Genomic DNA, 13794 nt, shown 5'->3' on the forward strand with positions numbered 1-13794 from the left:
CTTAATATAAAAAAACTTGGCATTATTTATCTTTAAATAAAAATTATATGAAAAAATTCAGGTTTGAGCTTGGAAACAAAATGTGTTTTTAGTAAAAATTTAAAAAATTTAGTTTTTTTATTCATCATAATTCATTTATAATTTGTTTTGTTGATATTTTAACACAAATTTCTATAAAGTAGTAAAAAATTTAACGTTTATGTTTTACACCACAGACTCTTGTACACCTTTTTACACACAGCCGTTTTTTGTTATCATTCAAACGTTTTCGGTTATTTTTAATAACCTTTTTCAAGAACCGTTACAATCGAATGCGGTCGTAAATTTAAACAAACGTCGCCAATCATAATGGAACTTTTTGAAATGGTTCTATTCGCGATCTCCCAACGGGAGATTTACAAACCAAAAATTATAAAAATATATCCTTAACTGATTCCCCTGCTTATCCGTTGTTATACCTACTATACTTGTATAACACCCATATGATTCTTGCAAATCGCAGCTGTACCTGAATTTCCTTGCCTGTTACAGTGCTTACTAGATATCGCGTTCGTATACATATCTGCTTTAGCGGGTTTTCTTATCTGGCGCTACCTTTCCTTCGTTACAACACGCTGTTTCTCCATGCCGATGAGATCTTGCTGGCTTCCCTGAAGTTAATGGCCTGCCCTTTGTAGCTGGTTTTGAAGATATTCCATGCTTCTGCATACTTGAGATGTTTTTGCTGTATACTTTTTGTATGAGCTTTGCTTTATCCCAATCTGCCTTTACTTCTTGTTGGTCTGCCAAAATATACGTTGCCAGGGCGGTGTTATGATGTTCGAGTCTTATGTCTCTTTGGTGCTCGGTTAGTCTTTCTTTAAGGGATCTTCCTGTTGCTCCCACGTAGTATAGTTCGTTTTGTCGTCTATTATCTATTACCGGGATTTTGTACACCACCTCATTCCAGGGGTGTACAAAATCCCGGTAATAGATAATAGACGACAAAACGAACTATACTACGTGGGAGCAACAGGAAGATCCCTTAAAGAAAGACTAACCGAGCACCAAAGAGACATAAGACTCGAACATCATAACACCGCCCTGGCAACGTATATTTTGGCAGACCAACAAGAAGTAAAGGCAGATTGGGATAAAGCAAAGCTCATACAAAAAGTATACAGCAAAAACATCTCAAGTATGCAGAAGCATGGAATATCTTCAAAACCAGCTACAAAGGGCAGGCCATTAACTTCAGGGAAGCCAGCAAGATCTCATCGGCATGGAGAAACAGCGTGTTGTAACGAAGGAAAGGTAGCGCCAGATAAGAAAACCAGCTAAAGCAGATATGTATACGAACGCGATATCTAGTAAGCACTGTAACAGGCAAGGAAATTCAGGTACAGCTGCGATTTGCAAGAATCATATGGGTGTTATACAAGTATAGTAGGTATAACAACGGATAAGCAGGGGAATCAGTTAAGGATATATTTTTATAATTTTTGGTTTGTAAATCTCCCGTTGGGAGATCGCGAATAGAACCATTTCAAAAAGTTCCATTATGATTGGCGACGTTTGTTTAAATTTACGACCGCATTCGATTGTAACGGTTCTTGAAAAAGGTTATTAAAAATAACCGAAAACGTTTGAATGATAACAAAAAACGGCTGTGTGTAAAAAGGTGTACAAGAGTCTGTGGTGTAAATTAACGCAGTCTTTGAAGAGTGTAAAGTTTATGTTTTAGTTTAATGTTATTAAAAACCAACAATAATTATATATTTCAAACTGTAATTATATAAGACAAAATAAAACTACATAAAATGACATAATCAAAAAATTAAATCAAAGCTCAATAAACAATTTTCAGAATTTATCCTATATTTATGTAATAAATCATATGTAATTGCAGTTCATATAACTTAATTTTGCCTTATATATAATAGATGCAACGCAAATTATATGTTACAAATCTCAATGTTATAGATATATTAAACAAGCTCCGTTGCTGACTGTAATTCCTGATGGTGTCTTTCATGGATATCTCCCAAATTTTAAAATTTTGTAAGTAATTTTTTTCAATTATAATTAAAATTGAACTTAATTAAAATTGACTTTAATAAAATTTCTACTTTACAGAGTTATTATTCAGTCAGCATTAGAAATAGTTCCAAATATGCATTCCCTTCATACCAAAAACATCATCTCCATGATGTAAGCAAACTTTCTAAATCACTTCTTATAATTATTTTGAAATTTTAATATTTACTTTTCACTTACGTTTACTTGTTGATTTTTTTTTAATCTTTAGCCAGTTATTGATTGATTAAATGCTTAATTTTCAAAATTATCTATTTACAACTCGCTTCTAGGAAACTGAATTACAATTTAACAAAGCTGCCATCAAATCAAATTCGTTATAAAAGTACAACAAAATTTTTAATTTTAATTCAGTTCATTTCTATTAAAATAATAGAACTTTAAACAATTTTTCTTTTATAAATTTCTCATTCTTTTTCATTTATTAAGATAATTAAGCTGTATCGTGTGAAATTAATACGACAATTAATCCAGGTGTTCCCAACCTGATCACTAGTGACCCTACAAGAGTCGATAGATTTATTTATAGGGTCAATAAATTAATGAAGATCGGTGGACAAATTTATTATAATTAAAAATAACTTATATTCATTTGATATATCTTTAAATTTTAGTAAATTTTTTTTTATTTCATCTTATATGTACTTTATTCTTATTTTGTATTGATGAAGAAGGGGTTGGCGTGTTATATATAATGTAAAGGAGTCCATTGGCAAGAAAGGTTGAGAACCTTTGAGTTAATCAAATACCTGATAAATATAGAAGATAAATCAATAAATATATTTTTACTTCGATTAGTTGATAAAACCGTTAAAAATAAAATACAATAAAAGAAATGTGTAATACCAACATGATAAAAAGAAAATGTAAAAAAAAAAAAAAATACAATGTGAACGAAGAATTTCCTTTCCTACTCGTCCTTTTTCATGTATTGTTTGTTCCTTTCTTTGCAAATTTTTTACATGACTTGTCTTTCATTTTAAAGATCTTTTCTAACTAGTTCTTTTCCGAAAGAAATTTCCAATTCAGAGGTCGTGCCATTCTCCATTTTACTTTTTTTCATTGTACTGAAGACGTGATTGTTTGACCGAAGAAAACGGCTGACAGTTTTAAAGTTGAGCCACTGATAAATGCACATTTTAGAATCTTGAACATTTATCACTGTCAAAATGAGGAAAAGTTTTGATTTATTTCGTATCAATCCAGCGATTTTGACTAATTTTAATAATTTTAAAATATATACCATAAAATCGTAAACATGTGTATAGATATATTTTATCATTCATACTGATACTATGGTAAAATTTTAGTAAAATCATCAAAATAAATCACTAAACTTTTACTGAAAAATTCGAATGATTGAAAAATTATCGCGTTATAAAAGTTTAATTTAATAAAGTATATGAAACTAAATAATTTAAATTATAAATATAAGAAATAAATATAAAATTTCTCTGTAATTTTAATAATTAAAAAATAATTGCGGTAAAACATTCGTATAATATAACTAATTCATGTCAACGAATTCGTAGTCATGCACATATTTTAAAATTTTACTTTCTAAGCATCTATTTTTTAAGGAAAGTTTTCCATTTTTAAAATATTTTTATTTGAATTCTGCCAATTTAAGTTTTACAGTGTTTAAAATGACTAAATTTAAATTAGATTATTAAAAATAATAATTATTATTGCATTAAATACTAAATAGAAATATTTGTATTTCATAAAGTTTAGGAATTGTTTGCTCAAAAAGTTTAGAAATTAGAAAAATTATAGAAAGTGATTTTAAAACATTTTGAAATTTTTCATGTATAGTTTAAGATTTCATCACAATTTCCTTTTCATTCTAGTGACTTCGATAGCAACAAAATACGAAATCTATCAACAATGTCAGTCAAAGTTCAAGCAGAAATCATGTATGTGAATAAACATTTTAATAAGAATTTATAAAAATATTTTAATATAATTCTTAAAATTAAGTCCATAAACGATTTACAACACATTTTAATTTAAATTTAATTTTTATACTAGTACTTTTTATATATTAACAGGACTTATTATACTGGAAAATATGGATGCAGATATTTAGTCTTACAGATCAAAAATAATGTTTTTTATTTAGTTCACCTGAACACATACACTTTAAACTTGTGTTTCGGACTTGTTCGTTTCTCCTCAGCAGACCTTTAAACGACACTTTAAATTTTGTATTTCCGAACTTCTTTACATTTCCAATTAAAACTAGGATCCACAGCAACCATACAATTTGACCCATTCTTCTTTTTGTTTATTCTTTTCTACTTAATTTCTATTCTAATTCTTTCCCATCTCTCCTTTACGTCAAATTGTATGCGTCAAATTGTATGGTTGCTGTGGATCCTAGTTTTAATTGGAAATGTAAAGAAGTTCGGAAATACAAAATTTAAAGTGTCGTTTAAAGGTCTGCTGAGGAGGAACGAACAAGTCCGAAACACAAGTTTAAAGTGTACGTGTTCAGGTGAACTAAATAAAGGACATTATTTTTGATCTGTAAGACTAAATATCTGCATCCATATTTTCCAGTATAATAAGTCCTGTTAATATATAAAAAGTACTAGTATACAAATTAAATTTAAATTGAGATAGAAAGGACACAAAGGCATAATAATTAGATTTACAACACAATTCTAAATAAATGTTCATATTCATAAATAAATATTTTTAAATACAATTTCAAAAAATATATTTTAGTATTGAATAAAATAATTTCTAAGAATTTACTTAAACACGTATTAAGCTTCTATAAATAAACTGTTAACAATGATGCAACCTTAAGAAAGTAATGCCAATTTATAAGAAAGAAAATTGAAACTATTAATATAAATAATAAGATTAATTTATATATTAAATAGTCTATAGCACATTGTATTATATTGATATTATATTAATTTTCTGTTATTCGAAAATGATTTTTAAAATTTGTTTAACAGGAATCTCGATTTTAATGCAATAGAAATCATTGAAGATTGGGCATTTCACGGATCTAATATCGCCAAACTGTAAGAAATGCTTATTTTAAATATCTAAAAATTTACTTTTTAACGCATTTTTATTGAATTTCAAGTTTTTATTTACATTTTAAACTCTGTAATTACAAAAATATGAGTAAGTAATATACAAATGATTTGCCATTGCATTTTATTAATTATATTCTAATTCATTCATTGGTTTAATAAGCAAGATTATCGTTTATTGTCATTTATAACTTATATGTTACCGGAAAAATATGAAATTGAGGAATTGTATACAATGCCTAAAAACAGTCGGTAAAGTCTGAAATAAATAAGTTTTGCCTAGGCATTTTATAGGATACAGGGTGCTCTGCTGGCAAAGTATGAAACGAACAGTATACATCTTTCGTCTTGTAATGATAGATAACTTAAATACTATTTTTATAAATGTTCCTTTAAGGTTATCTATTTTTCAGTTAGGAATAGAAAAAATTTAAAAATTAACGGTTTTAAAATAGGCTATAGCAAAACATTGGCTAGATTCAGCATTTATTTGAAATTAATACATAAAAATTTCTGTATTAACTGTCAGAGTAACAGACGCAAGTTCTTCAACGGCGTCTCATAAATCTGTTGAATTTTGTGAAATGTAAAAATACTTGCAAAAACATTATGATGCAAGTGTTTTACAGAGAGTTAGAAAAAGGAAATGGAAATCTCATTACCAATAATGATGAGATTCCATTTAGAATAAAGTTACATTACATATACAATATATTTATAGGTATACAACAACCCAGATACAGTTTGGATTTAAAAAAGATTCCTTTGTAATTCCTAGTGATAGCCTTGGCTTTCTTCGAGTGATAAGAATTTGTAATTCATGGCCTGGCTTGTTAGTATTGATTGAACCCACTGCAACTTACAAGTAAGCAGAAAAAAAAAAAACAATCTCCCATCGTTCTGTAAACAATTTATGACATCAATTTTGTTTTTCTTTATAATGCTTAACACCCTATCTTCTCAAGCAGTACTATGTTGCATAATCAGAACAATTTCTTTTGCTTAATACGGAAAATCTTTCCTGTCCATTATGGTCTACCATCTTTCGGAAAACAATTTTCAAAAATTTTAGTGTCGTCATTTTCCTTGCCAGACAGAAATTTTGAGAAAAATAACTTGAGCCGTCTTCAGTATTGTTTGATTTATTATTAGGACATAGATTATTATTATTAAAAAATTGAAAATTGTAATCATTGGCCAAAAAAAGCGAACAAATACCAAATACAGTGAACACGCTGACAACATTCTCGAAAAGAGGACTGATATGAGACTCTATATTCAATATATTTTTGAATACAGAGTCATGTTTCATGCTTCTGTTGGTCATGGTGGAGATAGGATGCTGAAAGAACTATTGATTAAGTATGCTAATACGGTATTATTCGACATGATATAAAACTTTTCTAGCAGCTGTGTAAATCCTGTCAACGGAAACAGAAAGATATCGGACCATAGAAAAAACCCCCGATTTCATAAGAATTTAATTCTCGATATCCAGTGAACCTGATAGATTTTCAAACTTATTCTAGTAGTGATCTTAATTTATTATGACCACCTAAAAAGTTTGCGGTATTGAGAGCTCTTAAATCCAAGAGAAATGAGGAAGTAGCATATGGTTTACTTGATACATATGCTCTTCGTGGTGCTTCAGTACAATAACGGAGGAGAGTTTCTAAACAAAACTCTAATTTGAAAGATTACTGGTCTGAGCCGAAAACTGTGCCTAATCAAAGCCAAGGGAGCATAGAAAGAGCAAACTAAGGTATAGAAAATAAGATAACAACATGGATACAGGATAAAAATAATCTTCAATCAGAGTGAAGGTTTGTGGTTCAACCAGTTAATGAAGAACATCGCCTACCATTCAAAAGATCTTTACACGAGTCACTGATCGGCTGCAAAATAAAGGTTAGTTTGAACACTTCATCACAATCCAAAATGGTGTTGAACGCAACAAAAGAAGAAAGATTGAAGACATTAATTTAGATTGTACTGATGCTGAGAAGAAAAATGAGTATAAAGAGAAAGTGAGTCCGTGTTTGAAGACACAATCCCTAAATCTTCAGCTTCAACCCATGAATCAACGCTTCATTTATTATGTCTAAAATCAACTAGTAGGGATCATCAGTGCCCTGATCTGAACTCATGCCATCTATGAAAATTTTTTTTTGATTTGTGGAAGAAAGATTTGATGCATCTACTACTTGTTCTCTTTTTAAAAATAAGAAATCTCTTAGTTGCAGACAAAATTCAAAAATAAATCTGGAATTTCAAGAAAAGAAAATGAAAAAGCTCTTTAAAAATAAGTTTCCGTCCGTTGAACAAGGTTTTACAGTTCGTGTTCCAGTCTCAGAAATAAAGATGGATGGGTTGCTTCCAACATTTTGGTTATTGTAATAAAAATGACAAATGACGGATTTTATCAACCGGTATCAAACAAAGTGTTCTGAAACAGCTATACTCAAAATTACAGTTCACAGTGTATAAATAGGCTCTTTTAATGTTAAATTACGTACCCAAGGATAAAGAAATGTCTCTCGGGTCAGCAGCAATTAAACAACAATTTCAGGCTAGAACCTAAAATTCTTTTGCCTGAAAAGAAAAGTTTTGAGATGTCATCATAGTGTTGCATTTTGTAATAAATAGAGAGAACAATGAATAATATTTTCGAAACGATTATAGTTATTTCATGTTCTATTTTTACAGATATTAAATAAAATGTAGCCTAATGATTATCATTATATACTTATATTTTCTTCTACATACTTACCTAATGAATCACAGACATTTCGTAGAATTCCTAGTGTATTTTATGGAATGCCTAGGCAAAGTGAAAAATAAACTTTTTGTTTTATAGATTGTCTAATACATCTAAATATTCCATAGATTGCCTGAATTCCATACATATACTATATATATTAGTTTCGACCAGATTAAATTTTTTCGATTTTTGAACATAAAAACATGTTCGATTTCTATAATAAAAATTGTGAATACCTCGACGAATACAGGATTTATTACGATATTTTCAATCTAAGTTTCAATGATTTTTTTCCATTTTTTTCTAGTATTTCTTGAGAAGTTTAATAAATTTTAGACTGAAAAATGAATCTCAATTTTTAGAAATATTATTTAATAAACGAAATAAATTATTACCATTTCTAGCAAATTGTTCAAATTTATTAGTTTTAATTTTTTTAAGTCTTAGGCAGTGCCGGATTAACCAATAGACAAATACGATAAATGTCTAGGACATGAAATTCAGAGGGAATGCTTCAATACAGGAAAAAAATAATAATAAATTTTAAAAAATGTATAAAAATATTTTAAAAATATTTTATAAAGTAATAAACTCGGATTAAGTGCTACATACTGTACCAGAGTATAGTGTGCACGACTCCTCTGTATATGTGATAACTCCAAATACGCATATTGGACATGCATATTCACTCTTCACTGTTCGTTCGTTTGAACTAAAGTTGCTATTGTAACAAGTAACGTAAACATTTTTTTTTCATTTATTCGACAATAATACTCAAGAATACTCAAGTTAATACTCAAGAAAGACCTAGAAAACGGAGACGAATTTTTGATGATAATCAAACACATGAAAATATCAATTTAACCGGTCAAGAAGATCTTAAAATAAATACATTCTATGTTATTTGTGACAAAATTTGTAGCGAAATTGATACAAAATGCAAAAAATATCAAAAAATCAACAAAATATTTTTTGCAGAAGTTGAAAATGAAAAGAATGTGTCGGAGTATACAAGTGAAATAAGAAAAGTTTACTTCAATGACATTGATGTTGAAGAACTAGACGATGAACCGACACAATTTATTTCAATGGAGAGAAAACAAAATTTGGGAAGCCTAAATGATATGTACAACCAGTTCATAAAAAATAACAACATTGCATCTTCTTTTCTTAATACCGAAATAATGTTAAAAATTTACTTAACTAGCCTGTAAAGCCTTTGTTTTTAGGAATTTATGTATAAAATAAATAAATGTTTTTTTAATAACGTTTGGAAAAAAACTTGAAACAATATTAAGGAAAAAAATTAAGAAGACAGCCAAAAATTTTTTATATGTAAACAGTTTAATTTACAACTGAAGAGGGCCAAGCTAGTTATTTGGCAGAAATGCATATTGTAAAAAAGAAAGAAGTATAATATTGAATAAAGATTATTTAGCATCTTTCTAAAGGCAATAATTATCCACAAGGTCTCAATTGTAAGAGGTTATTGTATAAATTTGTAATCTCAAACATACTATTTTAGTATTTTTTTAAAGTTTTTCATTGAAAATAAAAGATATTTAATAAATTGAAGTTACTTTTAGAATTGCTTTTAAACTTTCTAGTTAGAATCACTTACTCATATTTCATGTTTTTCAGATGTAATTATCTTGCTAATCAAATATTATAATTAACTAGAAATATGAGCTTTTCTAATTATACGTAATCATTTAACCCGTTGGGTCTTATCATTCTTGATATATTGTGTTAATTCATTATTTTTGAATTTCTATGCAAATATCTTCAGTTTTCGTCTTTATAACATAATAGCTGACAAAATTATTAAATTATTAAATATTTAATTATGTTATAAGTGTTTATAATATAATTTATTTAATTCCAGAAGTTTAAAAGGAAATCGCAAACTAAAGACAATCGAAGACGACGCCTTTAATGGTTTACAAAATTTAAGGAAATTGTAAGATATTCAGGACTTTTAAAAGAAATTGTGATATATTTATATAAAAATATTAAATAATTCTTTTATTTAAATATTTTTTTAGAGATCTATCAGAAACCGCAATAATGAAACTTCCAACTAAAGGTTTAGAAGAACTTGAAGTTCTAAAACTAATGGACACTGTGACATTGAAAGTTTTTCCTTCAGTATATCATTTTAAATATATTAAAGAAGCATATCTTACTTATCCTTATCATTGTTGCGCCTTTAAGTTTCCCGATACTCACGCTCCTCAAGAATATGCAAAATATCAAAAATTAAAAGAAGATACTCAAAGAAAATATTGTTCTCACGTCACAACTACTGTAAATCCTTCGGATACAGCTACGGAAGAAAACAATTTATTTTATAATATACAAAAATTATATCGTAAATTGCGTAGTTCGAACAAAGCATCCAAAGATATAAATTATTCTTCCATATCCGAAAATCCTTATGGTCACTTCGTATATCTGTTATCCGGAAATACGACTTCCTACAGATCAGTAGAAGTTCTAAGAGATATAGTTTCTGGAGTTTCTAAATCTAAACCGGACGGGGTTAAGGGTAAAAATTATGACGATACTGAGATTGGAATATTTTATCCAACCACCGTCTCATTACCTCCAGAGACTCAAATTCAAGCGTTTTGTGGAAATTTAGCTAAAAATTATAGAGACGTAAGATGCTATCCCGCACCCGATGCTTTTAATCCTTGTGAAGATGTCATGGGTAATGTTGGTCTGAGGGTGGCCGTCTGGTTTGTATTAATCGCTGCTGTCTTGGGTAATTTAGCTGTCATGATAGTATTGATGAGTACCAGGTTTACTATGAGCGTTTCCAAGTTTTTAATGTGTAATTTAGCATTTGCTGACCTTTGTATGGGCTTTTATCTTCTAATCATAGCATCGATGGACGTATATACTATTGGAGTATACTTCAATTATGCCATAGATTGGCAGCACGGCAAGTACTTATATTGTGATAAAATTTAAATATATATATATAACTTATGCAACAATATATTAGCTTTAATTATTATAATTAATTGCTTTATTAATGAATTAAGATTTAATTCATATTTTGACCGTAAAAAGTAATGTTTTAAATATTAATATTTACAGGTTCTGGTTGTAAAGTGGCCGGTTTCCTGACAGTATTTGCCAGTGAATTATCTATATTTACTCTTACGGTTATTACATTAGAACGATGGTATGCGATTACTTATGCCATACATCTCAACAAACGATTACGACTAGGAATGGCTGCAAAGATAATGATTTGTGGATGGATTTATGCCATAACAATGGCGAGTTTACCTCTCGTAGGAATTAGTGATTACGCTAAAACTAGTATATGTCTCCCAATGGAAAACAAAACTCGTTCAGATTTAACCTATCTCACTACGTTACTGACCATCAATGGACTTGCATTTCTCCTTATTTGTCAATGTTACGGGAAAATGTACTTATCTATTACTCGACAACAATCAAGAGCCACAGCAAATGACAAAACTGTAGCTAAAAGAATGGCCATGCTAGTATTTACAGATTTTGCCTGTTGGGCACCGATAGCGTTCTTTGGTCTAACGGCTATCGCCGGATATCCACTTATCAATGTCACCAAATCTAAAATTTTATTGGTATTTTTTTATCCGCTCAATTCATGCGCCAATCCTTTTCTTTATGCCATCCTCACGAAGCAGTACCGTCGCGACTTCTTCATTTTGCTCAGTCGTTATGGTCTCTGCACCAAACGTGCCATGAGGTACAAGGGGACCTACACGTGCAATCGTGGAATCAGAACAGGTACCTTGTGCCTCCAAAGAGGTAGAGGCGATCGAAAGTGCAGAGGAGATGACGGTCCTGTTTATGATGATGGCACAAGAAGTGTTTCATCTACAATCGATATGCTCCCAGAAATTGACGGATCCTCCTGCGAAGTAGTACGTTTAGGATCCGTAAGAAAACCAGGAGATAATTGCCGTCAGTTAAGTGTTGTCAGTGAAGATAGCGCACCTTCATCAGAAGAGGAAAGCAGCAGTCCTCTTCATAAAGGTTCTCCCCATCCCATAAAAAATAGTTGCACCAAATTGAATGTCCATAGCCTCGAACAAGAGGAAATACTGAAACGTGTATTAGGAGAGTGTGATCAAAAGAAATATTTCACAAGCAATGAAGTAATCATCACTAATAGAATTTTGCCTTTAGAAAATGGAGGTTTTATCCCTAGTAGAGATTCTTCGGAGACTAAAATTTAAACTACTCTTGAATTTAGTTTCATACAGTCTTCTTTCTGTGTTTGTATATGAATATTTAAATTATAAACTTTAAGTAGATTAATTTATCTTTCTGCGATTTATACAAAGTTAATAGAATATGACATTTGTTTTACTTCAAAAAACCTTATTCTTTAGATTCTAACAAGTTTGGAATCTAATTGTCATGTCATTCGTTTAGTTAATCATTTAACATTTATAATGTCAACATTGTTTAAAATATTAATAAAAATATTTAAAGTTTCGTGGTTGTTTGGCATGAAGATAGAAAATGTCATTTAATTTTACAAGTGAGATTCTATTTGGTGAGAAATTATTCTAAAGTCACTATAATTTCTGATTTTTTGAGCTATTCTGTAAAGATATAACGTTAATAAATAATTCGTATATTGTATGGTTTTGTTTCATTTAATAATTTGATTATGGCTTACCTAAACCTATACAAAAAATAATATAAAATTATTTTTTTCGAATTGACCAATTTAAAATTTTTACTTTAAAACCAAATATATATTTTATTTTATAAAAGTTACAGAATGTAATATAGACCCTACTCCTATAAATCTTAATGTTTTAAAATAGATGAAAAATTTACAATAGCGTAAAATTTAAAAGCACGAGACATTCACATACATAAAAGTACATTTTTTTCAGCTTAAGGTTGTCCTATTGATTTTGTTTTAGAAGAAAAATGAGCTTATAAATTTCTATTATGCAAGTCACTGAATGGATAATAATCAGCTTTCGGTCAGTATAGATAAATAAGTAGCAATTTCTGTTGTGAATTGAGATAATGTATGCCTGTAATGAAGTAGCTATCAACAGTGTGTCTATTTCGGTTTCCCCTTAAGAAATGAAAGATCTATTGCGGTGCTCTTTTGTTTCTTGAAATCATTCTTCATTAATTGATAAAGTATACGTAGTAAAGACTTAAAAGATAAAATATGCAATTTGATACCATCAAAACTGTTTTAAATATTTTCTTGTATAATCGGATATATTTTTAGTTTAGAGACTACTAAAATTTATAGTAATGAAATTTTTACATATAAATGATTTGAAAGCATTAAATGAATTTTATAAATTTTGAAATTTCAAAAAGATTTTAAACAAAAATCTAATTTCTTCTTTAATTCATCAAAAAACAAAGCTTTAAGAAATGGAAATTTAAGTTTCAAATGTACAAAAAACAAAACAACAAACTCACTATTGACTTTTTCATATCAAAAATAACTGTCACGTTCGGAAGGTTAAATTTAATATTATAAGAATTTTTACAGGTTTAGAATTACTTTGTATTTTATCTAATCACTTACAGTTTACAGTACTTATTCTAAAGAATAAAAGAACAAGAAACAGAATATTGAGCAGATTATATAATACAGAAACTAATACGATAATAGTTTTTCAGTTTCATCTTTTCTAATTCTAAAAAGAAAACTATTGAGTAAATTGACTTAGAACATGAACCGAATATGAAATATTTGTATTTTATAAAAAGAAAAATATTCGACAAAAATCATCGTTAAATATTTACCAAAGAAATATAAGATATAAATCGGTTAACTTTTTATTTTATATCTTGGTTTTGAAAACAATTCCATTTAATCTTATGTAACTAAATGTGTTAAATTTGTTAGAACAT

At 28.8% G+C, this 13794-nt stretch overlaps 1 protein-coding gene across 1 annotated transcript in view; it reads left to right on the forward strand.

Annotated features, from left to right (window-relative positions):
- Lgr1 (Leucine-rich repeat-containing G protein-coupled receptor 1) overlaps positions 1-12507 on the forward strand; it is a 132893-nt gene extending 120386 nt beyond the window's left edge. The window contains exons 4-10 of the mRNA XM_067276873.1: positions 1963-2040; positions 2116-2190; positions 3927-3992; positions 5046-5114; positions 9776-9850; positions 9936-10837; positions 10996-12507. Of these exons, the coding sequence (XP_067132974.1) occupies positions 1963-2040; positions 2116-2190; positions 3927-3992; positions 5046-5114; positions 9776-9850; positions 9936-10837; positions 10996-12131 (2401 nt within the window). The 3' untranslated portion in view covers positions 12132-12507. The remainder of the gene's footprint in view (positions 1-1962; positions 2041-2115; positions 2191-3926; positions 3993-5045; positions 5115-9775; positions 9851-9935; positions 10838-10995) is intronic.
- The last annotated feature ends 1287 nt before the right edge of the window (positions 12508-13794 follow it).

This window comes from Centruroides vittatus, unplaced genomic scaffold, assembly GCF_030686945.1.
Source record: "Centruroides vittatus isolate TY-2023 unplaced genomic scaffold, ASM3068694v2 contig_717, whole genome shotgun sequence".
Taxonomy (NCBI): Eukaryota; Metazoa; Arthropoda; class Arachnida; order Scorpiones; family Buthidae; genus Centruroides; species Centruroides vittatus.